Source organism: Paroedura picta, chromosome 14 (assembly GCF_049243985.1).
Source record: "Paroedura picta isolate Pp20150507F chromosome 14, Ppicta_v3.0, whole genome shotgun sequence".
NCBI lineage: Eukaryota > Metazoa > Chordata > Lepidosauria > Squamata > Gekkonidae > Paroedura > Paroedura picta.
In genome coordinates this window covers 39,310,363-39,329,636 of record NC_135382.1, presented here as the reverse complement: position 1 = coordinate 39,329,636, position 19,274 = coordinate 39,310,363, and the positions used below count along the sequence as shown (strand labels likewise).

The 19,274-nt window shown below is 52.0% G+C and overlaps 2 protein-coding genes across 6 annotated transcripts in view; both read left to right on the top strand.

Moving 5' to 3' along the window:
* KIAA0513 (KIAA0513 ortholog) overlaps positions 1–8,558 on the top strand; it is a 39,978-nt gene extending 31,420 nt beyond the window's left edge. For 2 of the 3 annotated variants that reach the window (XM_077310985.1, XM_077310986.1), the window contains exons 10-13: positions 358–387; positions 4,396–4,476; positions 5,087–5,181; positions 5,527–8,558. In XM_077310985.1, coding sequence (XP_077167100.1) covers positions 358–387; positions 4,396–4,476; positions 5,087–5,181; positions 5,527–5,576 — 256 coding nt within the window. In that variant the 3' untranslated portion in view covers positions 5,577–8,558. The remainder of the gene's footprint in view (positions 1–357; positions 388–4,395; positions 4,477–5,086; positions 5,182–5,526) is intronic. The other variant, XM_077310988.1, reaches the window with a different exon arrangement.
* Positions 8,559–8,938: 380 nt separating this feature from the next.
* The window catches only part of LOC143824098 (meckelin-like), a 19,412-nt gene continuing 9,076 nt past the window's right edge, over positions 8,939–19,274 (top strand). The window contains exons 1-11 of one of the 3 annotated variants that reach the window (XM_077310984.1): positions 8,939–10,120; positions 10,740–10,804; positions 10,895–10,960; positions 11,323–11,423; positions 11,732–11,810; positions 12,301–12,378; positions 13,070–13,135; positions 14,494–14,638; positions 15,611–15,728; positions 16,768–16,858; positions 17,846–17,902. In XM_077310984.1, the coding sequence (XP_077167099.1) occupies positions 9,913–10,120; positions 10,740–10,804; positions 10,895–10,960; positions 11,323–11,423; positions 11,732–11,810; positions 12,301–12,378; positions 13,070–13,135; positions 14,494–14,638; positions 15,611–15,728; positions 16,768–16,858; positions 17,846–17,902 (1,074 nt within the window). In that variant the 5' untranslated portion in view covers positions 8,939–9,912. The remainder of the gene's footprint in view (positions 10,121–10,739; positions 10,805–10,894; positions 10,961–11,322; positions 11,424–11,731; positions 11,811–12,300; positions 12,379–13,069; positions 13,136–14,493; positions 14,639–15,610; positions 15,729–16,767; positions 16,859–17,845; positions 17,903–19,274) is intronic. The other 2 variants (XM_077310982.1, XM_077310983.1) reach the window with 2 other exon arrangements.

Sequence of the window (19,274 nt, the reverse complement as noted above, 5' to 3'; positions counted from 1 at the left end):
TTGTTGTTCCGCATCTGCTGACTGGCAGGGCAAGCGCTCAAAGGAGAGAGCTCAGAGCAGACCACAGGCAGGGTGAGCCACAGTCTGATTTCGCCCTGGGCCGTTTGGTTTGAGGGGGACGTCACAGAGGCAGAAGGGGGAGGGCAGCGAAGGGAGGCCTTTCCCCCTCGTGCTCTGCTGTCCTTTTGTGGGGAGGGGTGGGAAGAAAACTAATTTCTCTCTCTCTCTCTCTCTCTCTTTCTCTTTCGGTTTCTTCTCTCTCCTCTCCTCTCCCATGCGGTCTTTCTCTCCACCCATCTCTCTTGCATGATCTTTCACACGTTCACCTTCTGTTGGCTCTTTCTGCTGCCACTCCAGAGGGAAAGCTGGAGAGGAAGAGGAAACAAGGTGTGTCTGTCCGCATTTTCCTGGTTAACATTTTGCTTTGGCTTCTTCCCGAAAGGTGACTCTGCCGGCTTGCTTTGGGTCCAAAAATTTGCCTCTGCCGCTGCAAAGCCGTGTGGCCAAAACCCCGTTAGAGGGAAAGGGGAACTGAACCCCGGCACTTGGTTGTCAGCCGGAGCCAGACGAAGAGAGGCCGGAGACCGAAGACATGAAAATGTAGATCCAGATGTGTCTGTCAGGGATCCCCCACCATTTGGAGACTGTGGGCACCACTGACTGCCACAAAAGGCTCCTGCAAGAGGCAGAGCTACCCACCAAGTGGCTGCTTGCCACGGCTCCCCCCCCCCCCGTGTGGATATTTATCTCCCCCTAGTGGTTGGTTTGATATTATATTGCGTTCTGCCTGGCATAAAACCCTGCAGTTTAAATCTGCAGGGATATATGCTTGACATAAACTGATTAATATTGAATTGACCACTAGAGGGAGAACCCCCCCCCCCCAAGAAACAGGAATTTGCACAGGACCGGAAATGAGAAAAGCCCAGATTCTAAGTTGTGACCCTGGTCGTCCTTGGTGGCCTCCTATTCAAGTGTTACCTGGGGCCGATCCCTGCTTAGCGCCTGAGACCGGATGAGGTCAGCCCATCCTTATTATTGTAAAAGGAATTTTGGCAAGGTTTTTGGAGCTCTTTTGAAACCTGCGGATGAACAGATGAGACGATTGCCCTGTTCACAAGTTAAGGTGGAAGCTCGTACAGTTTGGGTACAGTGTACACCTGAATACTAAGTAATTTATCTTGCTACACTGAACATGTGTAGTGTGTGATCCCAGCCCTGCATTTTTCCATGTACTGGACTTCATTTGTAAAGTGAATGCACCTTTAGTGCTACACCCAGACAGGCAGCATGAACTGGGCTACTGAAATGCCTAAGAACCTCAGAAGAGCCCTGCTGGAGAAGCCCAGGGGTCCACACCTGAGTGACACAGGGGCCAACCAGTTGGGCATGGAGGCCGAGGCCTTCATAAGGACACCAGAAGAGCCCTGCTGGATCAGACCAGTGGGGGTCCATCTCGTCCAGCATCCCAAAACACACAGGGGCCAACCAGTTCCTCTGGAGGGCCAACAACAGCAGGGTGGAGAGGCCAAGACCTTCCTAAGAGCAGTGGTCCATCTAGTCCAGCTGCCCCTCTCACACAATGGGTGTATGTGTTTGTGTCTACACACCGTGGCACTGAAAGCTTCTTCCAATCCTTTTAAAAATTGTCTGGCTTCAGCTGACCTCAGTCAGGCCCAAATTCTGGATGGATCCAGCGTGTGTCAAAATTTGCTTGAGCCCTGTCTAAATTCAGCCAATCGTGGTTCAAAGTTTAGCCTCTGTTGCTGTTCTCCACGTTGTCAAGCGTTGCAGGCTTTTGGACACAAAGGGGCACTCTCCAATTTATAAAGAGGTTCTTGATTCTCCGCCTTCCCTGGTCCTTCTCTCCTCTCTTACCCCATCCCTGGTCTTCCTTTTTGTTCCATGACTTTGTAGAACCCCCATTTCTCCTCCCCCTTGTCCATTTCTCTCTGACCATCTGAACTTTGCTATTATCTACCGTCTGGCTGCACCTGTCTCTGCCCCTCCCCTTCCTTCCTGTTTTATATCCTTATCCTACCAGGCCAATAAGGGTTCTTTTGGTGCCGAGCCGCTCTTTGCACGCCCATGAAGCAGCCACCCCCTCGGGGCAGGGGGAGCAAAATCTTTGTGGCGCATGGGATGGTTTCTGCCCCTGGCCAGCTTGCACACCAGAGTGCCACGGGACTTGGCTTTCCTCCGGCCAACGGGGAGGTCAGCCACACCAGCCAAGGGAGCCGCCTTGCCCTGATAGGCCAGGTTGGGTCAGCTGGTATCCCCTGACTTCTTATAAAAACTTCCAGGTCAGGTTCACGTATGCATCTGGGCAACAAAGGGAGCAGGCTCCCCGGGGTCCGCTGCCTCACCTGTGTCCACTTACCTGTGGGCCTGGTGTGTGTTCAAAGTGACCTCCTTGAATTTCCTGCCTGGGAATCCTTATCCCAAGCTCCATTTCTTACGTGGGGCGGCACTGTCTTTGCCGTGCTTCTTGCATGCCTGGCCTTTCCTCCAGCTGCTTCTCCTCCACTGGCTTCCTTCTTCCTGTCCTTCCCTTCTTTTTCCTTCTCCTCCTCTTAACATGTTTTCGAAGAAGTTCAGGTGTCTGAGATATGCTCTATTGCAAAACCACATGGTAGAGTCCTTCCGGAATGGAGGCTGAACAGGCAGGAGATGGCATTTCTTACCGCTCGTGTGTGCACGCAGTCCTTGCATCTGGAAAAGTAGTGCCTTAGTACCTAGTTGTCACCTTGATGTGCTGCTGTGATGTCTGGCTTCTGGGCCTTTAAGAAATGCTGTCTCCCCTTCCTCTTTGCACAAACGCAATGTGATGCTACAGCCCAGGAGGGGCTCCATTCTTTGGACATGCAGCTGGTCACCCAGTCTCTCTTCTTGGTTACACTTAAAGGGGAATCCACATAATTCCAGCTGGGCCCACCCGATAGGCATAACCTGATGAACATCAGTGAGAGACCCACAGGATAGGACATGCCGCATAAAGTATGGAAGAATACAAACCGGCTCTGTCAGTGGTGCAGACCTGCTGTTTCAGTGGTGCTAAATACCAGGTCCTGAGTGTGATAGTGCTGCAGCCCACCAGACTTTTTCCCACCTGTCACAGGAACGTGAGCATCGTGCTTTCCAGGGAGATGTGCCGGAGCTCTTTGTCCTCTCCCCAGCTGCAATGCAGTGGGTTGCAAACTTAGATATGAGTATTTAAGCCTGCATAACCGCTGTGCCTCCTTGGCTACGTATTTTCTATTATACTAGGCTTCTTGTGTGTAATTCTGCCATATGATGAATAATAACAATAACTGGGCTCAAAGAGGGCTAGAAAGAAGCTCTTTGCTTGCAGGGCTTCTGCTTCAAGAGCCACCCGTGCGAATCCTGATGGGAGGGAACTCTTACGGCCACAATAGCACAAGGAGGGGCGGGGCTTGGAAGCAAAACAACAGCTGCGCGGAGGGTTGTGATTCCCCCTCCCTCAAGTCCAGCACAGGGAGAGAGAGCAAAGAGTAGACAGAAGGTGGCGCACAAGGCACTCCCGTCCACTGAGGAAATTGTAGGAAACATCAGCTAACTATGGAGGAGCACCATGGAGATGCACACGGGTGAAGGACCAGACAGGGAAGGCCTTTATTTACCTGCAAAGATATAATAGGCAGGGTTGCAGCTTGTGCTGGAGGGCAAGGCCAACTTCTTCAGGAAAACAAGTGGGATAGTCTACATCTTGGCGTTCAGCTGCCCTGTGGAACTTCCAGAAGGCGTAACACTGAACGCGGGAACTAGATGGACTCATGTTGCTCTCGCTAGCCGAAAGGGTGCTTGCTCCCTGCCTTTCCAGCGCATAGGGCCATGCTCCCGTAAGAGATGCCTGGAGGCTTTGGGAGCAAGGTGTGGTGAGTCCATAAACCAGTGGTCATTTCAGCTGGGATGCGGGGCTCGGAGAGTCAGTTGGCTCGTGCGCAAGGGGCAAGGCATAATTCCTCCAACTGTCATTTGGGGGAAATTTGTAGGCCGGTTTCCATAAGAGGACAGGGATGGAGACAGAAGAAACCCAGAAGAAGAAGGCAACTCAGGTGTGGATCCACAGGCATTGCTCTCCTGGGTGCTTCCCGTTCTGCCTCTAATAAAATCTTCACGCAAGCTTTCAGGTGTCACAGAATGACTCCCCATTGGGGAGGAACACTTTGGTTCTCTGCTTTCAGCTGCTGCGGCGCTTGAAGGCCTCCTGTTCAGTTTGGCAACTTTGTGCATACAGGTGTTCTCCCCCCCCTCCCCCATGGCGCTTTCCTGTGCTCAGCGACCCCGGCTATCTTGGCTGATGCTGCATAAATGCGCACATACCCAGAGACGTGCCCCACTGCGTTGTTGATTTCCGGCTTCGTCTGTTTTCAGGGAGAAATGGTGCCACATGACTCAGGAGGAGCGGGACGACAGCTTGAGGTTCAATGAGAACATCACCTTCGGACAGCTGGGGTAAGCACGGAGGGCGCAGGAGCATGTCCCTTCCTGCAGGCAGCGCCTTTCTCAAGGGGCTTTTCCAAATCAAAGCCTCTTATGAGGGCCGGCTATAGCAGTCGCTGAAGCAGGTTAGAGAATCTCGGGTTTAGAAATGGCAAAAAAAAAATACCGATAGGTAAAGGCCAAGTAAACAGCCTCTCTCTTCCACGGCCTTGGATAAATCGGTAGCGTCTTCTGAGTACAGGTATGCTTTACAAAATCCTTGTAAGCATCCCTGAGATAATGCCACACTTTTGAATGCTTGAGGCGTTCCTTATCTACACATTAGGGGTTTAAAGGGAATTTCACTCTTGGAGACACCTTAAAAACCAAGAAGATGCCCAGGGTATACGCTTTCAAGAGTCAACGCTCTCTGTATCTGACCTTTGACTCTTGAAAACTTCTACCCTGGGAATCTAGTTGATCCCTAAGGTGCTTCTGGACCCGGATTTTGCTTTGCTGCTGCAGACCAACACGGCTGCCCACCTGGAATGTCTTCGCGGTGAAATCCTGGTCTCAGCAGACCTGTGATCTGACCCAGCCAGGCCTGCCGGGCAGTGTTTTTGTGTGTGGTTCTCTCTTGCAGGACCTTCACCCACAACATGCTGGCCTTTGGACTGAACAAGAAGCTATGTAACGATTTCCTGAAGAAGCAGGCGGTCATTGGGAACCTGGACGAAGGTAGGGGAACGGAGGGGAAGATCCCCTGGGAGTGATTTTTCCTGGGGTCAGCGACTTACTTTTGCCGAAGCTGCTCAAATCAGTTTTGGGGCCCGAATGTATGGCTCCCTCTGGTGATTAAAAACATTGTTTATATTTTAAAAACAGACAGGACATTTTGTTTAATGGGGATCCAGAATTTGTGCTTCCCCTCCTTTACAATCAGGTTGACCCCTACCGGCCTGACAGGTAAGGTGTCTCTGTCCTTCGGAGAGACGAGTTTCTTCTCCTGCCCCCTCCCCTTTGCCGTCTCTCCCAAACTCTAGCTGTATCCATCCGCACCTTCGTCCTGTCTTCCCTCTGCAGAGCAGTACAAGCTCCTGAGCGACCACATCGAACAAATGGCCACTGAATAGCAAAGCGACTGGCCTGCTGCCTCTGGGAATCGAGCGCGGACGCCAGCGAGGAGGGAAGGGTGCAAAACCCGGCTGGGACTGCTGGACAGCTAAGATGGGCTTTTAAATAAAACAACACACAAACAACCAACCTCCCGCAAGAAACCTGCATGATCGTCATCCAACCGTGTAACGCTGCGCTGGCAGCCGTAGACGTTAGGAGTTCGGCCGTCCAAGACTCCCCCCTGGTTCTGCTGCCACCTCCTTTCCTTAAAGCGTCCTCACGCTGAACGACCAGAATAGTGTTCCGGTGGGGGGGGATTTTCTGCCTGGGGGGCAGACGGAACAAGTGACTGCAAGAGACTCTCTCGAGGGGGAGGCGGGGCTTTCCAGGAGCCCACCTCCCTTGGCGTCGTTGCCAAACTTCCCTTGCTGGGTTTGTGCTGCTTCCCTTTTCATAGCAAGCAGCGGGTAAGTTTGAGAATGGGGGTAAGGGACAGGGAAAGGTAGCCAGCTCCTCTGGCTGGGGGAAGCCAGGGCTTCGGCAGGCAGGGACAGCTGAGGGAGGACGGTAGTGGGTTTGGAGACTGTGGTGAGCCCAAAGGGTGGCCGCTGGCAAGGTTTGCCTTCCCTTCCTTTCGGAGCAGGGGTGCGTCTCTGTTTAGAGAGAGATGAGAAGGCCCCTTTGGGGGACGTTTCTCCCGGCCAGTTCCTTGCTATGAAGCGAAAGTGCAGATGAGGCCTGGCGGAGGATTGAGAGGATCTGGAGCTCTTTTCAGAGGGGCAGGTGGATCCGGGCCGAAACACAGTGGAGGAAGAGTCTGACCCTCAGTGCTCGACTCCGTATCTCTGGCGGTGTTGATTCAGAGCCGCATTACAGGTCTCTTTTTGTATGTGATTCGTCTGGCCTCTTGGCCGTGGTGGTTGTTGTACAGTGGCAAACCTGCCAAAAATAGCCATGGGAGGCAAAGCTTCCCGGCGACAAGCTTGGTGTTCTCCTGCACTAGGCTGGTCTGGGGCCACCTTTGTGGGAATCCAGATGCTGCTCTCGGGACCCTTTTGAAACTTGCGCGGAGGTCTTTCCTAGTGACGGGGGCATCTGGGGGTCATTTTGCGGCCTGTCCTTCTGGAACCAACGTTGCCAGGATTCCTACAGGATGTGGCTAGCTAGATTTCTTTGGCCTGGCTTTCTGGCCGTTTAAATCCTCTTTCATTGGACTCCCCCCCCCCCCAAAAAAAAAAAACAGCAACAAAAAGGTTGTGTGAGATTACTCTTGGAGACCCTTCCAGAGCATAGTGGTGTGTGTGAAACCAGTGTTATTCAGTGACTACTTGTAGAAATATGTCGCTACCCACCATGTCCTGCTTGGTACCTGGAGGGAGGCATTGTTTTTCGGGAACTCCAGAGATTCTGACATTTTTCTTCCAGTTCCTCTGTCAGGCGCCTGTAACTTCCCTTGTATCCAGTAGAGGTTACCCAAGAGCAGGGTTAAGAATTCTTCTCAGCTCTATTAGGACTGAGAAATTCTGCTTCGGTTAGTCTAAACTATGCTGTATTTTGCCAACAGGACTTGGGTGGTGGTGGGGGGGGGTGGAGTAGTTTCTCATTTGAAGCTACATTTGGAGCACCATGGGAATGATTATCTAAGAGACCTGACTGGCCAGAGGAATGGCAACAAAAATCTGGATAGATTCAGCCGACCAGCCTGCAGAATCTCAGTTCCGTAGACCTGCCTTGATCCGACAAGTCTGGGAGCAAATGGCGGATGATGCTTTTTGGAGTTGAGGTCACGAACGAGGCAGTATTGGCTGAAAGGCTCTCTTGTGCTGCTGTTGAAGACACACAAACACCTTTTCCAGGTTTTGCCCTGGACAATTTCACAGGCAGCCCTTGATCCACGCTGGGGGACCCTCTGTCCACCATTGCAGGATGAGATTGATGTCCCTCCCACCAGTGAATATGTAGAGCGACAGCCAAAATAGTGTGAGCTTGTGGCTTAGCCTGAGCAGTTTCCCCATCTGTACGTGGCACAGAGTTCCCTTGGACTCTAGAGGCTGATTCCAAAGTTGGTCAAAATGGGAGCAAACTCTGTGTCTCCACCTGCTTGAAGGCTGCAGGCCAGATATTTAACTCTATGCATATCGTCATGTGGTGATACCTTCTTCCCTCCAGGACTCTTGTAACGAGTGCTAATGATGTGAACTTTTCCCTTCTGGCTTCCATTATTTAATTTGGGGGGGGGGGCATGGGGGGAAGGACCGAGCTACACGGACCGAGGTTCTGTGGTCTCCCTTCCGAGCAGGGTCACGGAGTGTGGTTGAATGTCGTCTGAGTGAAAGTGGATGTATTTATTGCATCGCCAGGAACTGCTGGTTGGGGATGCTATTTTTGTATGTGTGTGTGCAATATTGCATTTCTTGCAGGGGACGAAAAAATTTAACTGCTTTTCGTGTTCTTCAAGCAACCTTATTGGCTGGGATCGAAAGGCGGGACTCTGCAGCTGCAAATCCACGTGTTCCTTTTCCCCTCCCGAATTTTTGTTAGAGCATTATCTTGTGTATGTTTCTTCTTGCTCCCAGTAAATTGCTGTCCTTGGCCTCTAGTTATCTATCTAGTGGTAAATCTCCATTGTTTCTGGAAATCTTGGCCCCTTCTGATGCAATTACAGACCAAGCGTTTCTCTTTACCACCCGTTCGTGGCTTTCACTGGAGTTCATGATGCTGTTTGACATTTTTATATATAAATATATATAATATATATATATTATACGATGACAGATATCTCTTCATCAAGTTCTGTTGTTTGACACTGTGTGTAGTCCATGTTCTGGTGCGTCTGGTGCGGTTGTTCAGCGATTGGTGTGTCGTACCGATACCGTGTGATTGTACCCTTTTGTGGAACATTGCAGTTTGAAAAACATGCATCGAAAACACGGAGAGTTTGGGTTATGAAAGGAACTGGGGAATTGAAGATGTGAAATAAAAAACTTTTTTTAACACCCCACCTGATTCCTGTGTTCTGTTTTTTACATGGGAAAAGGACTAAGGGGGGAAGCATTAGACCATTCCCTCCCACCGAGAACTGTAATCTTCTGGGTATGCTTTTCATTTGACAAACACGGCAGAGTGCGTCCTACTGTGCAAAACACCCCTACCCCCTCAAAAATAGAGCCCAATAGCACCTTTAAGGCCAACCGAGATGAGTGCATGCACTCCGACAGTCCCTCTGGAGATAATGGCTCCTTTGGAGAATTCCCCCTTTCCACCCAAAATCTCCAGGAGTTGGCAACCGTACCTAGCCCTGCTCTGACTACATCTTGCCTTCCACTGAAATGCAGCCCCCTCCTGCCGTTTTTCTCTCCCCCCCCCCCCCCCCAGCCTAGCAAAACCTAAGCAGGCATTGGCTGCCACCTACTGGACAAGAGACCCGAATCCCACAATGTCGTACCTGGATCATGGATTCAGGTGAGTGGCCGTGTTGGTCTGAAGCAGCAGGACAAATTTCGAGTCCGGTGACACCTGGAAGACCCGTGCAATTTAACCCGAGGTATAAGATTTTGTGTGCACACCTGGAATAAAAAATTGTTGGTCATAGAGGTGCCAGTGGACTCGAACTTTGTTCTTGTACCTTTCTCAGGATCAGCTGCTAAAGTTGCAAAGATCTGGACCACCTTTGAAGGTCAACTGCAGGGTGGGGTTTTCTGGTCTTCCTGTCTTTGACTTCCTGCGAGCTCTTCTGTCTCGGCCTCTTCCCTAGGCAGCTCTCTCTTGCATCTTTGGAAATGGAGACAGTAACATGTCCATTTCACATTTTCCCAAATCCTGTTTGCCTACTTGGAGCGACACAGCTCAAAATCCACATTGAGGTATATCGATAACTCTGCTACAGCGAAGGCCACCTAAGGAGACTGGTGGGTCTAGATCTCCTGCTTTGACTGTTGGCTGGCCCAGGTAACGTGTTAGCAGACAGTTTCCTGTTGTATTAAGGGCGGCCACAACAGTGCGTGGTTACCATGGGTGCTCTGATCTAAACACAGAAGCAGCCTGTTTAGCATGGGCTAGAGAGCCAGCGTGGTGAAGGGATTAAGAGTGGCAGACTCTCATCTGGAGAACTGGGTTTGATTCCCCACTCTGCCTTCACGTGCAGCCAGCTGGGCAACCTTGGGCTAGGCCCAGTTCCCTTAGAGCTGTTCTCATAGAGCAGCTCTCTCAGAGCTCTCTCAGCCCCACCTCCCTCACGGGGTGTCTGTCGTGGGGAGAGGTGATTGTCAGCTACTTTGAGACTCCTCAAAGGCATTTAAAAACAGCTCTTCTTCCCCGGCCGGCACAGAAGATCGGAATCAGGAAGGAGAGACAATGAGAGCCAAGGAGTTTAGCCGAAATCTCTTGCCTTCTTGGGCCTGCATCGTCCTCTTCAGCTGGCCACTTCAGGGCTCCACTCAGATGGTAGGAGTTATTCCTGCAATGTTGGCCCCACTGGGAAAATGTGGGACCAAAGAATTCCTTGATATTGGATCAGGCGAATGCCGGCCGTGCGCCCCGGGTCAGCGGAAGAGCCCTGATGGTGAGTGGGAAACGGGTGCTCCAAGATGGGCTGCAGAAGCAAGGGTGAAAACTTTAATACGACGTTGTGCATAACTGCATTTTAGTAGCGATTACAATTTGCCACACTCCTGCTACAATGAATCTGTGCGGAATGGGCCTCAGAAATTGGGCAGGGGGTGAGGTGTGTGTGTGTGTGGGGGGGGGGGAGATCCGGAACCTTAAACATTCTTGCTATTTCTATTGTGAGCGTATGTGCCACAGAGAGCATTTCCAGCACTTGATATTTTGTGGTCGTCTTACTGACATCACTGCTAGGGGCCATTAGCTGAGTCCAGCCTGTGCACAGAAGGAAACTCCCGATCTGACAAAGGGAGCTTTGACCACTCCCAGTCCCATGAATGCATTGACTGCTGTCCCACTCCTAGTGTCAGGGCAGAAGTAACGTCAAACAACGTGTTTATTCAGTCTTTAATGTTTGGGCCCAGCTGCAGACATTCCTCCCTGAGGGCTACAAACTTGGTGACTTGGTTTTAAAAGAGCAAAGCTCCAGTCTTTGTGGAATGATTGACAATGGACTGTAAGGTGCTCTTGGAGCCAGCAAAGAGAGCCCCGTCCTCTGGTGCCTTTTCTGTTTCCAGGTTTGAGATGTGTTTGCGAGGCCAGGACGGATCAGAGCTCCCCGCCCGAGGATTGCACAGGCTGTGTAAGAACTTGCCCCTTCATTTCTATTTCTTAACGCAAAAGCCATCCTTTGACGTTAACGCTTCTCCCCCGCCGCCTCCGTTCCCTACAGAGCCCTCTTCCGCCCCGAAACCTTTGGGAATCCCTGTTCCTCGACAGCAGCTTCTTGGCTTGCAACGTAAGTGATTTTTCTTCTCTTCCCGCCTTCCTGCGCAAACGAAAGTGGTCTTTTTTGTCCCTGTCTCTGCATCTTGGTAATCTCTTTCGAAGAGCTGGGGGCAGCAAATTATCCTGCATACAATATCATGTCATCTCCCTGCTGGTCAGGGGGGAAGAGGAGGAAATACTTAACTCCCCCCCCCCCCGGAAAAGAAATTAGAATCAAGAAACCAAAAATGGTCACAGAAGCACCAAGGTGCAGCCACCTCCCTCCCTGGGCAGGTGGGCCGTCCGAGGGAAACAGCTGCAGTGGCATGGCAGCAACAGCCAGCGCGTCCTCCTTCCCTTGACTTGACGTTGCTGTGACTTCCTTTCCCCCAGAATACCTGCAACGAGACGGCGTGCCAACTCCTCGCCAACACGGCCACTCTGGACACTTCCTCTCTGCAAAACAGGGCCAACGACCTCTACATGAAAACAAAGTAAGCCTCCGCATTGCCAGGTTGGGGAGCCCTGGAGATTTGGGGAGGTCGGGGTTCAGGGAGTCCTGGAGTTTGGGCGTATTTATTTATTTATTATTTAGCCAGGCAGGGGCTTTCTGAGGTGGTTTGCCACTTCTGCGTCATGAACTCTGCATGTTCCTTGGCGGAATTGCCACCCAAATCCTCGGAGGTCTCCCATCCAGATACGAGGCAGGGTTGGCCCTGCTTAGCTTGCCCGGGCTGTCTTGTGAGCAAGTGTCAGGGGAAAGGAGTATTTCTGGAGAAACGCAGCTGGATTTTGTTTTCAGACGTCCAGACCTGCCCAAGCTGTGGTATGGCAGCACGGAATCGTTCTTTCCTCGGGTGACTTTTGGGAAGGATTCCCGGGTAAGTCCAAGTAGCCCCCTCCCCCTCCCCAGCATTTGGGGTGGGGGAGTAAAATACTGAAGGCAAGTAGCCACAAATGTTGCCTTCCATTTGTGGCCGGCTGTTGGAGTCCAGAGTCTTACCGTGGAAATGGGTCACGTTTATATGCCCTGCTGTTAGGGAATCTTTTGGCCCTGGATTGGTGTAGAAAACTCTACCATTTGTGCCAGATGCCGCCTGGAAGGGTCGCTTCATCACTACCCAAAGGAGTCCCAAAGCAGCTTTCCCTTCCTCTCCCCACAACAGGAGAGGTGGGGGGGCCTGAGAGAGCTCTAAGAGAACTGCGATGGCTGCATGTGGAGGAGTGGGGAATCAAACCGGTTCTCCAGATCAGAAGCTGCCGCTGTTAACCACGATACCATTCTGGCTAAATTCGAAAGGGCTGTGGAAGTGACTTCATACCAATCCAGATGAGCTGAGACCCTGTTCTCTCTTTCTTGCTCTCCTGCAGATCTGCTTGCAGGTTACAAAGTATGATGCAAGAGGAAACTTCCTAGGCTGGGAGGATGCGAGTGGAGGAACGCTGCAAGTGAGTCAGGCCTTCTGTTACCTGGTCTCTCCTCTACAGTTGCTATGAGAAGGGTAGAGTCAGAACCTGAAGCACCGAAAGGGCCAGAAACCCATCCCTCCAGCGAGCTCTGTCTCTTCAGCAGCTCTCCAGGGTCTCAGGCAGAAAAGCATCTTTCGCATCAATTTGAACCTGGTCCTTTCGGCTTGAAATGCTGCTGGGGGTTGAACCCGGGACCTTCTGCATGCAAACCAACCGCTCTGCCACCGAGCCACAGCCCCTCCCGTCCCCTGGGCAAGGGACACAGTACTGAGAGTTTACCTGCATGCTCACCTGAGAGCCAGCCTTGTATGTTGGAGACAGTAGTGAACTTGGGAATCCTGGGTTCAGATCCCTACATGAAGTTCATTGGCTCATGCTGGACTCCTCCTGATCTCTCAGCCAAACCTCCCCCACAGGGTCGTTGTGAAGATAAAAATAGAGGAGGGGCAGATCACATGGCTGTATTGCCTTGGGAGGAAGTGTGGGGACGAACTATGTCATGCGTCCAGTGCAGTGTAAGCAAGAGAGCCAGAGCTGAGCTCTTTATTTGGACTTGGGCAGCCTGTAATTAGCAGAAATGACATTCCAATTTCCCGAGTGTCTCCGGAGGCCGAGCTCTACAGGGTGGCAAGCATCATCTCTGGCTCCTTTCTTTTCTTCTTCTTCCCAGCTCTGCCCAGACAGCCAGAATGTCCTGGAAGCTGCCTTTGTGTTTGGAACGTGGTTCAAGCAGTCGGTGAGTGCTGTCTTTGGCAGAGAGGCCGATCCTTTCAGGCGCCCGACAAGGGATGTGAGGCTGCTTTGTAGGGACGGAGAAGAGGCCACTGTGCAGATCTTGATCTCAGGGAACATGAAGCAGGCGAGTAAAAGAGGATGCCATGGTGGCCTTGACTCGCCGTTACAAAGCCCCTTTTACGGAGGGCTTCCCTTCTGCCAAGAGCTTCACCGGACATCAGCTTCACTTACCTGAACTGATTTATACCTGTTTCTCTGCTTCTCTCTTCACCAAATCGCTACTTAATTCCAGGCATCTCCAAGCAAGGAACAATAAAGCTACCCAATGCGGTACAAGCTGGAAAAGAAACAAAAATCAGATGAAACTAGATTGCAGCCAGGTCAAGCATTCAGAATAAAACTTAATATGTTTGTAAACAGCTCCATTTTAAAGTCCCACTTCAAAGACCTTGTGGTTGGCTTCGCCTTCTGGGCAGCCATCTTGTCATTGAATGAGCCGTCTGGGCAGCCATCTTGTGGTTGGCTTGGCCTTCTGTGGCAGCCATCTTGTCATTGAATGAGCCTTCTGGGCAGCCATCTTGTGACTGGCTTGGCCTTCTGTGGCAGCCATCTTGTGGTTGGATGAGCCTTCTGGGCAGCCATCTTGTGGTTGGCTTGGCCTTCTGTGGCAGCCATCTTGTGGTTGGATGAGCCTTCTGGGCAGCCATCTTGTGGTTGGCTTGGCCTTCTGGGCAGCCATCTTGTCATTGAATGAGCCTTCTGGGCAGCCATCTTGTGACTGGCTTGGCCTTCTGTAGCAGCCATCTTGTGGTTGGATGAGCCTTCTGGGCAGCCATCTTGTGGTTGGCTTGGCCTTCTGTGGCAGCCATCTTGTCATTGAATGAGCCTTCTGGGCAGCCATCTTGTGACTGGCTTGGCCTTCTGTGGCAGCCATCTTGTCATTGAATGAGCCTTCTGGGCTGCCATCTTGTGGTTGGATGAGCCTTCTGGGCAGCCATCTTGTGGTTGGCTTGGCCTTCTGTGGCAGCCATTTCATGGGTTTGCTCACCACCTTGAATCAATATTTCCAAGGTGCCCACACTCTCCAAAGGATTGGGACCCCCCTAATCTAGTATCCCATGTCTGTTTCTTTAGAGTGACCTCTGATTCATTTCAGTGGGACCTCCATAGGAGTAAAGGGGCATTGAGTTGCAGCCTCAGTCATTGCCATGTTAAGACTCTTATACTCTGTTTTTTCACTGAGTAGATTAAGATGCTTAGGAAGGGCTGCATGAAATAAATCGGCTTTTCCTGCAAATACGGTTTGGCGCGGGGCAGTGTTGAGTTCTGGCTTCCTCTTTTCTGGCTGTTTTGCTGCAGTGCTCTCTGAAAGCCTCCTACCTGCTGCAAAGAGATCCTGAGCCCACTTTTTACGAGCTCTTCTTGCAGTATGAAGACGAGAAGGGGAACCTGCGCTGGTGGCCAGTCCCTGTAGAGAATCCTGAAATAAGAAAAAGAACTCCAGGTGAGACCCACCTTCCTCTTGGCTCCCATCTGCAGCTTGGTGTCATGAGCAGCAGCCTCTAATCTGGAAAACCGGATTTGATTCCTCACTCCACCTGCAGCCAGCTGGGTGACCTTGGGCCAGTCACAGTTCTCTCAGAGCTCTCTTGACTCCACCTGCCTCACAAGGTGTCTGTTGTGGGGAAGAAGAAGAAGGAGGAGGAGGAAGAAGGAAGGAAGAAGGAAGAACTGGTTATTTGTATCCCACTTTTTACTTTTTACTACCCAAATGTAGTGGCTTACAATCACCTTCCTTTGGGAACAGAAGGCAATTATAAACCACTTTGAGATTCCTTCGGGTGGTAAAAAATGGTGTACAAGAAGGAGCTCCTTTCTTCTGTCCCCTAAACCCTTTCTAATCTGAATCTCGGAGGCAGAACATTCACCGTTTGACTTCTGCAAGCTGCAAAATAACCTGTGTGTAAATATACAGGTTGAGGAGGGAACTTAGAGGCACAGCAGCAAGTATTAACGCCCATGCTCTGGGGTCCATCGCTCTGAGATCCCAACCAGGTCCTAGCATAATAAAATTAAAACAGATTATCCCAGAAACATTTGTCTTAACATTTGCAAACGGAAGCATAAAAGAGTAATGAACAGGTGGAACTCACTGCTGCAGGAACTGGTCTTGGCTACAAGCACAGACAGCTTCCAGAAAGAACTGGATAAACATGTGGAGCAAAAGTCCATCAGTGGCTATTAACCACGAGGTCTAGAGGGAGCACTGTGTCTGGGCAGGGATGCTGTGTCTTTTTGGTGCTGGGGAGGGCTTTTGGAGTTCTGGCCCCAGCGGTGGACCTCCTGATGGCCGCTGGGCTTGGGCCACTGTGTGACACAGAGCATTGGACTGGATCCAACTTGGCTTCCCTTCCGTCCTTCTGTTCATGAGTCCTTCAGCTCAGGCATAATTCTTCCTCTCCCATGTTCCCATCAGGAGCGCTAAACTCTTGGGCGTTTAGAAGATTCTTTCTGGTGGATGGGCTGTCCGGCAGAAAGCAGAACTTGACTGATTCCCCTGAAACAGTGACCCTGGCGACAGAATTGCTACTCAGGTAAATAGAAATAACTCAGGTGTGAGCCAGGAGAGCAAGACGGAAGAGTGGTAGACATGGAAAATGTGCAAGGGTAACAGTGTCCCTGAGCATGTGCAAAGGAGGCCCTTTTGAAAGAAACTTTGAAATTGCATGTGGGAATTGTTCTTGGTCAGGTGTAGTCAAACTGCGGCCCTGCAGATGTCCATGGCAGGTGCTCATGGGAATTGTAGTCCATGGACATCTGGAGGGCCGCAGTTTGACGACCCCTGTTCCTCGTCATCTGGAGATCAGCTGTAATAACAGGATATCTCCAGATGCCCCCAGGAGGTTGGCAACACTAGGCCTGGACATCCTACCACAGTTGATGACCCTCTCCCCTGCCCCCCAGGAGAGCAAACCCAGTCTGGTGCATCTACACTGTCTGGTGAAATTATCTTTTATTACTCGGTTAAATTCCCAAAAATTCCCTACACATTTCGCCATAAGGCTTTGTTGGGGGAGTCTGTGTGTCTTGCAGTAATTCCTCCAAAAGAGCCAAGAGCCCAAAAGAATCCTTTACTCTTTGGGAAGAATCACTGCAAGAGGAGCTGATTCCCCTGATGAACTCTGCAGGCGAAGCACGTGGGGAATTTCTGGACATTTAACCGAGTCATCAGATACAGTTTTTCCTGATTTTGCACCATCGGCCTCGGCCTTGTTTTGAATCCCCTGCGGCTGGCCTGGCTCTTTCCTTTCTTGCATTGGCACAGTGCCGGGGAAGGCGCTCCTGAGGCAGAATAGGTCCTGGAGCTCAAGCCCTGGAACCCAAGCCCTGCCCTATTTCTCCGTAGGTCCTTCTTCCAAGGGCATCTGCTTCAGGCCAGCCCGAACGCTGAGACTGTGCGTGCTTCCAGATATTAATCTTGCGCTCCCTTCTGTCCAATTAACACCCCTCTCCTGAACTGCAGTTCAGTTTCCCCATCGCAGCTGAAGATTCATCACTCATCCCTCTAATTGTTTGCTCTGTCCTCTGGCTAAATCCCCCCCCCCCTTTTTTTTTCCTCTTGGCTTTTTCCAGTGTCTTTCTGCCGACTGGTAGCCCTGGAAACCAGCCCCCTTTCCTTCTGACAGTGAAATATGCACAAGGAAGCAGCCTGGGACACGTGCAGGTGAGGGGGCAGAGGTGCAAAAGCATCTGTCCCTTTCCTTGTGTGTGGGGGGGGGGCGGGAGAAGGGGAGAGCACGGCTGTGGCAGCAACTGAGCTGCTGCAAGGGCTGGATTTCTGCTTTGGTGTCTCCCTCCCGGATGGCAGCCTGGCCTCTAATGGCTCTTGCTTTGGCAGGTGTTAATTAGAAGCAGGCTTGAGTGCACATTTTGCTTCCACCTGCCCGAAATTGCTCGGGGAGTGAGAACAGATGCCTGCAGAGGCAAACCTTCCTTCCATGAGGAAGAAGGTCACCCAGGATCAGGCAAGGGCTTCTTTGGGCATGGGGTGGGGGGGGGTTCTCCCCAAGGAGACCAGGTTGGTGGCAGGTTCAGATGGGCACAGGGGCCGAGCAAGGCCAGTCTCGTCAACTCGGGCTGGTAGCCGCAGAGAGCTGTGAGAAGAGTTGTCTTTTTGTGCTCCACTTTTCTCTACCCGAAGGAGTCTCAAAGCGGCTTCCAATCCCCTTCCCTTCCTCTCCCCACAAGAGACATCCTACGAAGAGAGAGCTCTGGCAGAACTGATCTGTGAGAACAGCTCTAACAGGGCTGTGGCTAGCCTGAGGTCACCCAGCTGGCTGCATGTGGTGGAGCAGGGAATCAAACCCGGTTTGCCAGATCAGAAGCCGCTGTTCTTAGCCACGACACCATGCTGGTGGACAGGGCCGATTCTCACATTCCCGAATTCACAGGGACTTTCGTCCTGGGATTTCTCTGCTGAGAAGTTAAATCTCAGGCAGGGGTGGACCTGGGGGGGCTTAGCTCTTTTTCTGGTCTGAACCAGGCCCAGGGAGCTGAGAGCCAGCGTGGGGTAGAGATTACTGTGTTGAACCCAGGTCAGCTAATGTCATTTTTTAAAAATCTTTTCCCAAACTTCAGAAGAGACTCATCTCAGTGGAGACCGTCCCGCTAGCTGAGATTCCCCCTCATTCCTCTGCCTTTCCTTCTGCAGGCGTCATTTTCGGTCGCTTACATTCAAGATCCCGGGACGGCTCAGCGAAATACAGATGTAAGTCACTGTCATGTCAAGACTCGGGGTAGCCAGCTTGGTGTAGTGGTGAAGAGCGGGTTAGATTCCCCACTCCTCCATATGCAGCCAGCTGGGAGACCTCGAGCTAGTCACAGTCCTGTTAGAGCTGTTCTCACAGGGCAATTCTCTCAGAGCTCTCTCGGCCCAACCTACCTCTCGGGCTTTCTGTTGTGGGGACAGGAAGGGAAAGAATTTTTTTTTAGCTTCTATGGAGAGCTCAGGAACCCATGGATTTTGGGCCGTTCACAGGATCCGTCGAACTCTCCTCCAACGCTGCCTTTCTTCCGGGCTGTCGGTTCCTTAAGGCTCCCATATTGTGAGATTGTGGCAAACCTGAGGGCAAAGGGGCCTCTGTTGTGGAGCCTCTGTGCACCATATGGGGCGGGCTGGGTGGGGAGAGGAAGGGGGCAAACGTGGCCTGGTTTGCGCCCCTCCGAAGGAAGCCCCGCTTTGTCTGCGACCTCTGACTCATTCGTCAGCCAAATCCGATGTCAGGGCTCCTAATCCCCGCAGGGCTTATGTGGTGCCAAATGCTAAGGTGATGCATGTTGTCATGTGCAAACTGGCCTGGTGAGGCATTTGGGAGGAGGGGGCAGCCACAGAGGCTTGCCAACTCCAGGTGGCAAAATTCCTGGGTCACTCTAGGAGGCTCCAGATCCCCCCTGGAGGCTGTCCACACTCCATGATGAAAGGGCCAGCAGGGGAAGAAAGATTCCAGGACCCCCAAAAGATGGGAGGGCTGGGGGGCTGCTTGGGCGGACATGTGGGGGGTGGAGCCAGCCGATCTCTCCAGGGAGCCTCTGAGCCGCCTCCTCCTCCTCCTCCTCCTCCTCTGCGGCTCCTACTTATCTTGATCCTAAGCTCACCAAGGATTAGCCGGGAGGCTTAGCTGGATGCCAGGGCTGGGCACCAGGAAGGAGTAATGCTCCTGAGCACGCGTGAAGGGGCCGGAGTAGCCAGGCAGAGAAAAAAACAATCTCTTTCCTCCCACCTGAGATGCTGCAACTGGGACCAGCCAGGGGTGGCAGGAGCATCATGTAATACTGGGCGGGGGGGGCAGGGGGCGGGGGGGCATTGCAGATGGCTCCGTCTGGCCTTTGATCTCTGAGGGCAGAGCCTGTGACAAGGGGGGGGGCTGATGGCCTTATCTCTGCAGCAGATGGCCCCACAAGTCGGCCTTGGCTGCCAGGAAGCCGATTGTCAAAGGCTCATCAAGGCTCGGAGATGTGGGCCCCCCTCCCTCCCCCCTCCCAGCTTTTTTAAAAATCCGCATATGTGAAGAAAGCAAGTGGGGTCATTAGATGTTGGCAGGGAGCAACAGGAGGGGCTGCGGCTCCGTGGTGGTGGTGGG